This window comes from Scophthalmus maximus, chromosome 18 (genome assembly GCF_022379125.1).
Source record: "Scophthalmus maximus strain ysfricsl-2021 chromosome 18, ASM2237912v1, whole genome shotgun sequence".
NCBI lineage: Eukaryota > Metazoa > Chordata > Actinopteri > Pleuronectiformes > Scophthalmidae > Scophthalmus > Scophthalmus maximus.
In genome coordinates, this window is record NC_061532.1 from 9,271,809 (window position 1) to 9,286,332 (window position 14,524).

Genomic DNA, 14,524 nt, shown 5'->3' on the forward strand with positions numbered 1-14,524 from the left:
GTGTTGAGAGATTGATTTTATAGTAAATGCACAATGTCCTGGCACAGACTAACTTCATTTACCGTAAGAAAAGAGATAGAAATATTATAATTTGGCTCAACCAAACCAATGGTCCTTGTATGAAACATGACAATTCTCTGCTTTCTTACAAAAAAAGTGCTCATCCACTGACAATTAAAAGTTTTATTTAAAATTGGTTCACACCATTAATACATTCCAGTTATTTGTGCGAAACAATTTTGTATATTCAATAATTCAAGGTCCACGTTCAGTTTTTGTGGAGTCACACTTACATTTTTCTTGTGTGTCATTACAGTTGTCTCCTTGAATGAAGTTGGAATAATTACTGGTTTGTGTGTTTTCAGTACGCAAGTTATTTTAGATTCTATTTTGGTTATTATTAGAAATGCTAATTGTGACCCTCAAAGTGATGTGTGTGCACTAATTCGTCAGTAAGGGTTGCGTGAATATGAGTGCTTGTTTGCACTGAGGTGTGGATGAATGTGCGTGCGTGGGTGCGTGCATGCCTGTGTCCCTGACTGTGGTTTCAGACGGAGGGTGTGTGACAGGGCAGACACGTGGCTAATGGAGGCTGGTGTGTGTAGGGTTTGGTTTTCAGCAGAGTCAAGAGGACACAGCAGGATAGGTGAGATGCAACGTAACTAATGTGTATCTGTGTGTGAGGGAGTGTGCCTGCCAGGTCAGTGACTCCCCAGGTCCTAGTGCCACTTGCATTCAAACTGGGGGACAAGGCCTTGCTGTTATGATGGTAAATAACATGCAACCCTCCCTACCATTCCATGAGCCCTCATGGAAGGGTATGACGTGCAGTAAAAGCAGGAAGAGTAGACGGGCTAAAGCAGCTTAAATATGAGTTTTGCCAATTGAATTGAATTGAATGAGTAGATGAGGATCAGCTGAGCCATCATCTGATGTGGGCTGGTGCAGAGATCTCTACTGCCAGCTGATGTACCGGATCGTGTCCGAGCTTGACTTCGTGGCCTGTCTGAACTCATGCTAGGCTTAATTTATGTAGCATCACTGATTTATATTCATTAGGTTATCAGGCTGAAGATTATCTTTCTTTTTTTTTTGTTCAGCGCTGAAGACTATTTGTAATGGCTGCAAGCTGGAGTGAGTTTATATTGGCTGTGATAAAAAAGAAAAACTGAATTAGATACAGAAAGGGAAAAAAACAAGCTCAGCAAACAGTTTAATGGAGGACTTAAAGATTTCCTCTGAGCTCATTATATCTCTCAGATCCATGTTCTATACGCATACCATTTAGTGTTCGTGACATTTCCATAATGAACATCCTCCCCCGATCGCTGAGGTGGTATTACACGTTAGTGATTCAGTCTTATTGTGATCAGTAAAAGAGGAGAGTGAGCAGTTAATAGACACAGCCATCAGTGTGATGGCAACCATAGAGGTGATAGTGTGGAAACAAAGACTCCCCCGAATTCCTCATTTAAAAAAAAAAGCAGATTCTAAAAATGATAATTACTTTGATTTAAATTAATCAGTCAAGTTTAATAACACATCACTCCCATAGTTCTTATTCCCGAAGGCCACCAAAACGGGAGTGCTGTCATGCCATTAACTTAATGAAAAACAAACATGGAGACACAAACACACACATGCTGACACACACTTGTCCCTTCTGTTTTCCTCTGTGTCTGAGAAGGCGGAACAATGCTGAAGCTTGGATTTTTGTCTCTGCAATATGTTAAAGTAGTGTGTATTTAGTCAACTGAGAGAGGAGTAATCGCTAACAATATGGATAAGTGTATAAGTGTAATTCTAGTAACAGTAATTTAGTATAGTATAGTATAGCATGGTAATTGATAAGACAAATTTCATAAATGTGCTTGTTCTACTGTTTTCTACCTCTCCATTTTATTTATTTGTAAATTCAATTGAATATCTTTGTGTTTCGGACTGTTGGTCAGACAAAACAAGCCATACAGAGACACCCCCTTCGGCGCTGGAATAGTTATTGTTTCACAGTATTTTCAAGCGTTTTATAGACCAAATAATTTAACCAGCAGATTAATCAACAATGTAAATACTCAGAAGTCGCCGCCTATATGAGTTTATTGGTCAATATCATCACGTCATGACTCTTGGTGCTAGAAATACTATGAATCTGTTTCTTAATTAATCAATCAAGTTTTATTTGTATAACCCATATTCACAAATCACAATTTGTGTGACACTCTGTCCTTAACCCTAGACTCAAAGCTCCTTCTGAGTTTTCTGTGAAGATATGTCAGTGACCATGAACAAAACGAACCATGGGTAAAGTCAGGATTTGTAGACGTAACGTGTGAGCCACAGGTGACCCCCCATATTGACTCTGCACAGGAAACCATGACCCAATGTGCCAGGGAAGCAGATATCGGGCAAGTTCAGCTCAGCACTCAGGAGAACTTGTTTGGCCTCATTGGGAAAAAGCGCTGTTTGTTTGGTATGCAGTAGCAGGTAGCCTGCTAACGGTAAAGCTGCAAAGGCTTCCAGATTTACGGGCGTCGTAATTGGCTTAAGTGCAGGCTGCTCGTGGGTGTTTTTGTACAGTAAACACACAGACGAGCCTCCGTGTCCACATGCACCGGGAGCAAGTACTGGCTGGATGTACTCCACCGACGGTGACTAGGGCGATCAGCAATGTGGTCTTGATGATAGCACCCTGAGTAATAATATGGAAATATGGCCACATTTCTGCTTCATAACAGTGGGCAGGAGGAAATAAGGCGCCCGGTGCCCATTGATGCTATGAGCAGTGCCAGCACAATCACGCACATTTAAATAGGGTGACAAAGTTGGCCGGCAGTTCATTGTCAGCACCACAGGTTCTTTTCATGTCTCCCCATTCAGCCCAGGACACAAAGTTAATTTAGTCTTGGCCTGCGAATCGCACACAATAACTCTTTTGTCTTCCGACTTACTGAAGGAGCTGAAACATTGTGGGAAACAGCTTGTGTTTAGAAAAGTCTACCTTCTTGTTTTCATGCTGCCGTCAGTTCTCAGACACGATAGACTAACATGTGAATAGCACCCGTGGGTGTTTTGTATCATTTAGTAACAAAGAAAAAGGACCTATCAAAAAGCTGAAATTATGCAACACACACTCACTTGCATCCTGCTCTTGTACATGTGTATATGGACGCAGATGCTCACACCACAACCACCAATGATGTGGTTGATTTCATTTTGTTCCCATGAGGTTGTCAGGGAGCAGGAGAGGCCAGTATCTACTTACCCTTGTGTGTGTGTGTGTGTGTGTGTGTGTGTGTGTGTGTGTGTGTGTGTGTGTGTGTGACTGTGTGTGTGTGTGTGTGTGTGTGTGTGTGTGTGTGTGTGTTAATTTGTGTTAATGTGTTTATGCAGTCTTAATGTTTCTCCGCCCGCTGGGCGTCCATCTGTGGGTTTGTCTGGTGTCATTTCCACTCTTCATGTCCCACTACATCACACACTGGGAAGTAGTGGGATGCAGACACGCACGCATGCACAGACGCGTGCACAGACACACGCGCACACACACACACACACACACACACACACACACACACACACACACACACACACACACACACACACACACACACACACACACACCACAAGAGCCCCTGGGTACAATAGAGGTGCCTCCTAATACCTACTATTTATCATGCAGCATTTGCACCCCCGCTCATTCTTACCCTCTCTCACTCTCTCTCTCTCTCTCTCTCTCTCTCTCTCTCTCTCGCGCTTTCAAACACACAAGCATTTTAGTCTCATAAAAGCACTGCCTGCATAGACTGACCATTAAGATATAAGAGTATACGAACAGAAAACTATTGGCGGGCTGATAATTCATTTACAGGCTGACTGTGTAGGGATGATAGTGTGTGTGTGTGTGTGTGTGTGTGTGTGTGTGTGTGTGTGTGTGTGTGTGTGTGTGTGTGTGTGTGTGTGTGTGTGTGGTAACACAGAAACTGATTAAATGAGGGAGGGAGTGGGGAGTGAGGAGAGGATACGAGGAAGGGGACATAATGGAAGCAGGGGCAAGAACGCGAGAGAGAAAGAGCAAAAGGCTGATAGTAACAGAAAAGGAACCGAAGGGAAGAAATGATGGAGTCAGGGAGGGGGGAAACAAAATGAAAGGAGAGAGAAAGCAGAGATGGGTTAAGTAGAAAAAGACTAGCAGGAAGCGAGAGGGGAAGAGGTTTTTTTGATAAAATGAAGAAAAAAGGAGTGAGAAGAGGGAAAGGGAGCGTCACTGGAGGGTTGGAAGATAAAAACGGAGGGAAAAGGCAACAAGCAGACGGAGCCTGAGCCGTTAAAGAGTCAGGAGAGGAAACGCACAAGAACAATGTTTGAATTCACTGTGGCTTTACTGCAAATTCTTGAATGTACAAGCACAAGAGAAGGTTTCACTCCTAACAGCTCAAACATCTATCACAAGGTTTTTACTTGCATATCAGAGACATGATTTGAAATGTTAAGAACCCCCCACTTCTCGTTCTCCGAGCAAGTTATCTGATCCGAACGGCAGCGCACGTGAGCCTTGTCCGTCTCGGTTGTCTTCTCTGCACACGTGTGCTTTTGTCGAAAATCGGTCCAATTTACATCAGAGCAGATAAAACCTATCGAGACAAAGCTGAGCGTTTCGCTCTCTCCGCTTTTCTGTTATAATGTCTGAGATTCTTTGGTCTGTCCTGATCACAGACGGGGAAAAAAAGCTAATCTGACAGACTGATAGGGGAAGTGCTCAAAGGCAGCATCGGGGAGACAAACAGATGGTCAAGCTTTCCATCAAAGACATTCAATTTGCCACGACATAGTTTGATTAATAAGGCAGAGGCAGAGCATCAGAGAGAGGATGACCGGGCAGGGGAAACAAAGGAATGGAATGAGAGAAAGAAAGGAGGGAAGAGGTAGAAAAAGAGAGGCAAGTGAGAAGAAGGCGCAGGTGCATTTCTTTGGATGGTGCGTGTGATTTTAATCATTAGCAGTTAGTCAATCATGCTAAATAACAGTGAGGAGCTTCCGCTGCAACCTACAATTATTACTAATGACACATTCAGCTCAGTATATACACACACACACACACACACACACACACACTCTCTTATCTGATTGATACTCTGCAGAGAGACAGTGTCCTCCAGCCCTGTGCGTGTGTGTGTTTCTACATACTCAAGTTGTCTGGTTTTAACTTGTGTCCATGCTCAACTGTGTATTTGGATTTGTGTAGATGTGAATGCGTGTGGGTGTACATACAATTGTGAGTGCACCATGATTCAGATAAATAAACCCTCCCGCTGTCCGTAAAGTGGCACAGGGACATGTCATTAATTGTGCTTCACAGTTTGAAGGTATTCTGTAGATCTGCTTTGACAAGTTACAGCTAATTTGATTGGACGAATGGACCTTTTGTCCTTTATGATACCAACTCTACTGAAAATACAATGCTCCCTATATTTCTGTCAGGTTAGTAAAAAAGTACGCGCGCGCGCAAAAATGCAAATCTGACTCTGCAGATCTGTCCAAAAAAGATTTTATCCTGCTTTGAAAAATGGAAAAAATCTGTACAAGACTACGGCATCATCATACGTCAGTCCAGTTATCTTTCTAATAGTGTATCATATATGACTTCGCTAGGCTCTGTCTTTAGGACATTCATTGTTCCTTGTCCTGTGCTATGCATACGACACACAACTGTGCTTCTCATCGACACCAAGGGATACTCCGGAACTTAAATCTTGTTTAAGTCAAATTAAATTGAAGATATTCAATTTTGGATGCATGGCCAAAATGTCCTCAGCTAAATGACAAAATATTTTATTATCGGTGCGGCCAATATCCCTCCTAACTCTCTGGGGTCTCACATGCCCGAAATCTAGGTTTCTTCTCTGACTCTTTGCTACACATGACAAACAATAAACAATTACATCTCCGCATCACCAGCAAAGAAATCCTTTTCTTCCTTTCAGGAGTCTTTCAGAGAAGCGGTGACACTCCCCACTGGTAGCTGAGAGATATAATTTCTCCTCTGCACTGGCCTCCCTCCACTAGTTACCCGTCAAACTTGCAATTGATATGACGCTTCTCTCATTTGTTATTGTAGCTCTGTGTGGTTTAGCACCAGCCTACACATCCCATCGCCTCAGACTGTCTTCTCCATCCAGACCCCCCAGACTGTGGAATATTGTCATTCATATTATATCCATCTAACACCTGGCTAAAGACCTTTAAGGGGACCTTTGAGTGATATAATGATAAAATTGTTTTATTTATTGTTATTTATTAAGACAAAGAATGTCAAAGACATTCAAATAACAGTACCATTATTTATAATAAAACATATATATTTCAGCTAGAGCTTTTCTTTTCATTGCAGTTTCCCAGCATAGAGAGCAGCATCCACCCGACAGAAGACAAAAGAACACTGGCAGAAGTATATAGAGACAGAGGGGTGGACAGTCGGAGACAGAGAGGGAAGATCTGTTGAAATACCAAACTGATTAGCCAGTGTTTCTGACATTTAAATGCCACGTTTACATAAAGTGAAATGTTTCCCAGGAATATTAATCGGTAATGTTAATTCACAAGGAGATGTGAGATGGATCCATGGCGAGGGACAGAGACGATGAGGGATAAATGCAGAGGGAGCATTGGAAGCACGGTGTATTATTGGTATCGATGGCAATGTCACAAAAATAGGAACTACGATATTTTGAAATGTTAATTATGTGAGTTATTATATTTATGATTATTATTCTCCTCCAAGTCTTTTCCTTCTTTATTGTCAGACAATGATGTGAAAATGACCCTCAACACCCAATGGTGTTCAACAAACCATGATTGGACCAGCAAAACATGATAAATACCATTTATTTAATGTTTTTCCAAAGTAGCAGTACGTAGCGGGGATGCTGATGTTGGAGCATACAGTAGGTTGTAAAATGAAACCTCTCGCAAAGCCATCTTTTAAGTCAATGGTCTGAACACGGCGCAGCCCATTGTGATAATAGGTGAAATCATGCTGTCTACCTTGAAACATCTTCATCTTGACTGCTGGGCTGAAAAAGCTCCTCAACGTGAGGCACCGTGATACTACTGTACTTGTTTGAAGTGAGAACACTTTCCAAGCTGACAGTGATAATGTCTGAAGGACAAGGAGAGGAGAAGCAGACACACGGTAAAGGAGAAAGGGAATTCCCACTGTGGCATCTCTGGCTGGGTAGTAGAAATAAGACTTACGTGAGGTCCGTGTGTCCGTCTTTCCAATGACAAGAATGTTTAAGTATGCCGGATGTCTGTGGGACTTAAATTGTAATTACAATTTGCTCAGGTTCTGGAGAGTGTTATTGCAACTGAGGTGAGAAACAAGATTTCGCCTGTGGGCCAGCAGCTGCTCATCATATTTACGAGAAGTCTGTCTAGCGTGGAGATGAGTGACCGTACTGACAGCCTACATCTTGTCCTCTACAGCACAGCTTTCGTTAACACACTCTCCTCTTCATTCATCTCAGTCGTTCCACATGGCAAGTCTTTGTTTTGGGCAGGGCAGATCATTGCCTTTCAAACTCAGGTGCAGAAGCCGCCCGGGGTCACTGGTCTTGAAACTCGTGGACTGAGCTGCTTTTTGCTTCCACCGTTCACACAAACCTTTTGTCTGGCCCATGTTTTTGAACTTCATTGTTCAACCTTTGACCTCTTGAGTCGCTGTCACTGTTACTACAATCTATCCTTCAATAGATGATGATCAGTTTTGATCCAAGGCCATCCGAGAGATTCCTTAAAACCAGGAAGTTGATACGTTCTAATGGGGGGAATAAAACCAGACATTGTTGCATGATAACAACATTTTGTTTTAGTTAAATCCTTAGAAGGTGTGTGAACTATGAGCAGATCATTTGCAAAGTATAGTACAGTATGTCAATAGTAAATTGTCCAGAGAAACAGCTTCAGGTGTGATCCGTTCTTCGGTGTCCAGCATGCAAAGTGTTTGATTCATCAATGTGTTTTGCAACTTGCAACAAGTATGTTGCTAACAGTACATACACTTGCTTATTGTGCCATGTCTAGACAACTGTAAATCCCTTTTCACCTTGTTTGCCAGTGATCAAATATGCTGCTCCAAAGATTTTGACCAGATATGTGTAGGGAAAACACTAATTTATGTGGGTACAACTCTGTGAGAGGAGAGGTTGTCTGAAACTCTGCACTATTGTCCACATATTTAATCAAATGATTATTGTGTCTCAAACGTCTCCTGGGGGATGTTTATCCAAATGTATCTCAGTTGTTTTTTAAAATTTAAAGAAAATGGATGAAATAAAATGTAAATTAAACAAAGCCCGATTTAAATATGACATATATGTTTGTTCAATATATTAATTCAAGGAACGTTACAGTCTCACTTCACATGGATGTGATAGTGTTGTCTGCCGCTGTTTTCAGTCTCAACTGTGAAGGGGAAGCTTCACTGAAGTCTGAAGTTGCATGCTTCACACCATACTTTATTCACCACTGCTCTGTCTTGCATTTTTCTTCTATCGATAAACCAACTTTTGTCAAGTGTGGCCATCTCTGAACAGCTACAAACACTTGTGTGGGTCTGTGGACAGCAAACAAACTTAAGCATAACCTGACATTTGACATCTTTACATTGTCTCCCGTTCAAATTAAGAATTCCATAAAAAATTCTGGTGAACATTTTTTAAAAGCAGCTCACAACTTACCTGTTCAGACTTAAGATGTGTGGAGCAAATTTAAATCTATAGATTCTGACACAAAATTGAATTCCAGCCATTAAACATTGGTACTTCCACCGAGTGAACACCCATATGAGTGTGGGTTTTCCGCATGTAAAGCTGTAGATATGATGGTGTGATGAAATGCTTGCACAGAAGAAAAATTTGAGCCGTCTCCTAATATTCTCCCTCACCAGCCCAGAAAGCCCTTAAGATCGGGATATTTGAAAGGTGTGCGCCACCGGGCTCAGACGGAGCTTAACACAAGCTCTGGAAAGTTCAGCCGACTCATGCAAAGGTACCACATCAGCTGGTGTGAGTCACCGGTATTTTACCAGTGCCTGTTCCAGTTAAGGCCCTGCTTTAAGGTTTATTACCACAGCCAAAAGTATACCAGCCTAATGGCCGTCCGGTGATGTTAATTTAAGTGGGACGCTCGGTTGGAGTTGTGTAGTCTATCTATAGCTGAGTGACTGAGGACATTATGGCTGTTACAGATATGACTGAATAGTTGTGATGACAATGAGTGGGCCTGAATGGGGGGAAATTGAATATTTAATGGACAGATTTTCAGCCTGGATCATCGTTGTCTCTTTCCATCTCAGCCCTTCTTCCATCTCCCTCTCTTCTTTTCCGCCATTTGCTTCCACTTGTTTGCTCTCCCTCCCTCCCTCCCTCCCTCTATCCCTCCCCTCCTCCCTTTCACTACATCCTTATATCCTTTCCCCTCTCGCTTTGCCCGCCCCGTCTACCCCGCCGTCTTCCCTCTCTCTCCGAGCCCTAAGTAGCCACAAATGGTCCCTAATAGCCTCCAATGGAGATGAATTGATCGTTGTGCAAACTGAATCGATAGGAGATTGCTTTTGCTGTACACAGTGGGATACTGCACAGGCAGGTGGCCTTAATTAAGTTAACAGTAAACCACGATTGCTTCGGAGTTTTATTAGGACAATAAAGTTTAAGATGATTACAAAGACAGAAAAAAATATGGTTTCAGAATGAAAGCTGAGGAGCGATAAAGGGTAGATGGTTACCTCGACGTGTTTCTGATTTACTTGTTGTTGCGACTCAGTCGTGATGCGCCTCGTCTGAGTCACAGTGTTTATTGGATGTTTTCTCTCTTCCTCTGCCCGCTTCGCTCTCCACTCCATCCCAACTGTTTTCCCGTCTCCTCTCCTCCACAATCTCCTTCTCCTCACTGTCTCTCACCCTACCCCGTCTGGCCTCGGCTCCTTCCCTTTATCCCTCCTCCCCTTTGCCTTCCTCTCTGTCGTCTATAATGGGATGAGCAGCAGAATTTGATCAGCAGTTTTTTAAAGGTCAAGCGAAAACTCTTAGTCACATCGCCCGGAGGGAACGAGGGAGGGAAGGATGAGATCGAGGAAGGGAGGAGGCAAACGGGAGAGATTACGGGCCGACAGAATCGAGTGAGGAAGAGGAAGGAGTGAGGGAATGGAAGACAAGGCTTGGAGAGAAGACTGGTGGATGCTGGACACGATGGAGATGATGGGGATGGAGATGGAGGAGAGGAAGGTAGTGCAGCAATGGAGGAAAGATAGAAGAAAAGAGAGGGGAGGCAGATGAGGCAATTTGCTGTTTTGTGACACAACAGATCTGGTAAAAGATGAATGCATATGAAATAAGGAGGAGGGGAAGACGATGAAGCAGAGCAGGGGGTGAAAATTAAAAGAGTAGAGAAGAAACTGGTAGGGAGGAAATGAGAAGATGAGAGGTGATTATCCGAGTGAGGACAGAGTGGGCGGGAAAGGGAAGAAGGTAAGGAAGGAGGAATCGTGTGACAGCGGGACAGAAGATGAGACATTTTCACTCCTCTCAGCCACAGTCTCACTGTCATCTTCTTCCCTTTGCCGAGTAACATCAAATCTTAATCACCTCTCCGTCGCTTCAGGCTCCCTCATCAGATCTCTTGGCCTGTCCCTCGCCGTCTTTTCCTTTCCCACTTCGTCTCTGTCCTCCTCTTCTGTTTAAGATGAGAGACACTTCTATCGCTCCGCAGTGTCTGATAATGGGCACACAGTGCAGCTGTCCCTCTGTCTGGGGCAATAATAATTCTTTGATATCACTCCAGCTTTCATTATCAAATAGACCAAAATCTTTCCCCAAACTCAGTCTCCTCTGCCTCTCTCTGCTGTCCCTTTCATCACCTTCAACATTCTGCTGCCAATCTATTCCCTAAGTGTTTGAGCGTGAGTGTCATTTTATATCACTTCAGCTGTGTGTGTGTGTGTGTGTGTGTGTGTGTGTGTGTGTGTGTGTGTGTGTGTGTGTGTGTGTGTGTCTGTGTGTGTGTGTGTGTGTGTGTGTGTGTGTGTGTGTGTGGTTCTGTGGCAGAATGTGTTGGTTCACGCTGTATAGACATGCAATGTTAAATATCCTCTACACTATAAATGAAAAATTTCTGTCTCTTTGCATTTTTAAAGTAGCCCGGGACCCGGACGAATTCTGGGAGCTCATTTGATTGTGAAGTGATTTCCAAGCGGCTGAAATCTTGACAGTCCAATCACAACAGATTATCTGATAATTGGCGAGGTTTATACCATGACGCAGAGAGCTGCGACTTTTGTAAACAACCAAGATGGCTGCCGCTGATGAATGAGCATTTGACTAAAAGTACAGAATATTTTCATATTTCTCCCACGATAACGACAACACATAAATTATTGAATTATCATCACCAAAGGCATCTCTTCTCTGCTCTAGTCTGTTGACATTTTCAGTGTCGCTCAACAGACATCACATGATTCGTTGCTCTCGTCTATCCAGTTGCGTCCGGAGGCAATGTCGGTATAGAATATTACGCATTTGAGTATTAGTCTGGCTACGCCCGGCTATTTTGAAAGAGCAATTTAACCCCATCTCACGTTGATGCAGTGATGTAGATGTATACTCAAGGGTGTGTTATTACACCAACCTCCCTCTGTGCATTCTTTCACAGGTGAAACCAGCTCGAAACTTTTCAACTTGCTTTCAAATAAAAAAAAAGAAAAATATTTATTTGACGATATCAGATGAAACTTGAAACATTATAGTAAAAAAAAAAAAACTATTTCTGAAATCATTGCCGTGAATCATATCATCTTGCCAGACTAGGGCAGGCCAATTTGAGGAGCATCACTGACGAGGCGTTTCAGGGGCTTCAGGAGCGGTGTCTTCTGTCGGGGAGAGGAGAGGAGCTCCCTTCACCACAGGCTTATCTTTAACTTTGCAGAAGTTTTACATACACCGAAAACAAATATAAAACACTGTTTATCTCTAAAAATATAGAGATGTATAAATGATAATAACTGACCACAGACCAGCCTCATCTACTTTATGATGGACTAAAAAAACAAAACAACAATGCATATGACTAACCTGTTGTGTCCACAGGTGGAAGCAGGGTACAGTATATATACCCCGATTAAGACGTGCTGAATGGGAGCATGCCTCTGCGCTTGTGCTTCAAGCAGCAGCACTGAAATGAGCATCTCTGTCAGCAGCATCAAAGCCTGTCACTGACGATCCCAACGGACCGGGCCAGCCAGCTTGAAGCTCCACCTGTACAACGCCGACGCTTTCATCAGCTGCACACGTCACAAAACTGCCATATCCACTAAGATAGCTGCTGCTAGCGACTATATGCTCCGTGCGCGCACCTCTCCGTCTCTCTCCCCCGAGAGCCTTGGCTGTTGAAAGGTCGGGCGGTTTCACATCTTACTCCAAGTTTCTGTCGTTTGACGCATGCAAAGGATGCTGGTATTGCGGCAGTGGGGTCTATATGCGTTCTTTGTCTAATTCTAATGTCATGAGATCTCAGTGACTTAATTACAAAGAGTGATGTACCGAGACAGCTGAGGTTAGTTGTGTTGCAGCTGAGCCATGTAATGAGGATTTCACATCAAAAACTGAGTGTGATGTGACGGAACAGATGGTCTGGTTTTGGATATTGCTCTTTATTGGCTTCCATATTAACCCAGGTCAGAACATAAACACCAGCAAAAGAAAAAAAGATTTTTGCTGACTGACCAGGATGTGTGTTTTAATGACCAGGAGAAATCAATGTGCTTGTTACATAATGCAAACAAATTCTCTGTTCCTCCTATCACATTTTCTTTCCTCCACTTACGTTCGTGTGATTTAGTGTGTACTTTTTAGGGTGTGTGTGTGTGTGTGTGTCCCATCTGGAGTGAAGACTGTTTATATTATTGGTGATGGAAAAGGGGCCCCCAGGGGCCTTAGTAATGGACTGGGAGGCCTCTGACTTCTTATATTGGCTTCTGTATGCGCACCGTGTGTGTTTGTGTTAGAGGTACAATTGCAGCACTATAATTGTCAATAGGAGGACACACTTTTACATAATAAACTGAAAGACACAAAGAAAACACGCACACACACGCGCACACACACACACACACACACACACACACACACACACACACACACACACACACACACACACACACACACACAAAGAGACCGAGATGGAGCCACTCAAAGACAAAGACACAATGTCTCCCTATCTTACACACACACACACACACACACACACACACACACATTGTGGTGCCAGCTGAGCCCAGTGTGTCCAATAACAGCAAGCTGTCAAGTGCAAGCACAGCAGACCTGCCCTGACATGGAAACAAACACACACGCACGCACGCTTTCTTTCTTTCCATCTGTCTGTCTGTCTGTCTGTCAGTCCATCCGTCCGTCCGTCTTAATGTACCAAAAAGACGCAGCATGCAAATACAGAGTTGGATATCGATTACCATAGCAACGGTCGAAGCTTCGAAGCATTTGGGTCAGCCCTTGTGTTAATATATTTAGCAGTGCCATATCATACGCTGTGCTGACTTCATTAACTATCTCAGCATGAAGCGCCAGCGCCTGAATGATAATGATCACACACACACGCACGCACACACACACACACACACACACACACACACACACACACACACACACACACACACAGACTTGGAGAGAGAGAAGAGCACTGTGATCCTGACACAAATGCATAGATAACTGATTACATTTCACTTCATTATGATGAAGGCGCTTATTGTAAATTCATCCTCTTCAACCCCATGTCTTCTTTATTAAGTCCGTCGCTGTGGATCACACTTGTCTGTCATTTGAATTCTGGTTAACCCTGAGTTATCTGAGATTAATCACAGATTAATATTATAAACCCCTGTTTGTGAACAGGGTTTTCTTCAACTGGAGAAATTATTGTCTCTCTGTCTTTTTTTGCCTCGAAATTTGTCTTCAAATTGCTTGTTTTGTCCAATAAAACCATTATTAATTCTCCCAGTAAAACTTGAAAACTATATGATATCTTGCCACTGATCACGTCTCCTCCTCCTCCTCCTCCTCCTCTTCCTCCTCCTCTCAGGTCAGCGTGTTGGAGCGTCAGGTGATAGACTTCCTGGGCTACCAGTGGGCTCCCATTCTGACCAACTTCCTCCACATCATCGTCGTCATCCTGGGCCTGTTTGGCACGATTCAGTTCAGGCCGAGATACGTCACTGGGGTGGGTTGAACACACACTTTATTTTGTAATTCGTAGATCTCTCATAGTGTCACCATCCATGAAAACTGCATCATAGTCATATCTTTAACTGCACTGTGTACAGAACAATGTTATATATAATAAGCTTATTATAAGATCCTCTCTCCAATGTGGAAAACACCTGGTTCATATATAACATGGAATATGAGTCTGCCTTCATTAATTATTGACTCATGTCTTACTGGTGGATCTAAGTTTGAAGGAAAAC

The 14,524-nt window shown here is 43.1% G+C and overlaps 1 protein-coding gene across 2 annotated transcripts in view; it reads left to right on the forward strand.

Moving 5' to 3' along the window:
• The window catches only part of nkain2 (sodium/potassium transporting ATPase interacting 2), a 71,584-nt gene that overhangs the window by 18,919 nt on the left and 38,141 nt on the right, over positions 1-14,524 (forward strand). For both annotated transcript variants that reach the window (XM_035617028.2, XM_035617029.2), the window contains exon 2: positions 14,140-14,277. In XM_035617028.2, coding sequence (XP_035472921.1) covers positions 14,140-14,277 — 138 coding nt within the window. The remainder of the gene's footprint in view (positions 1-14,139; positions 14,278-14,524) is intronic.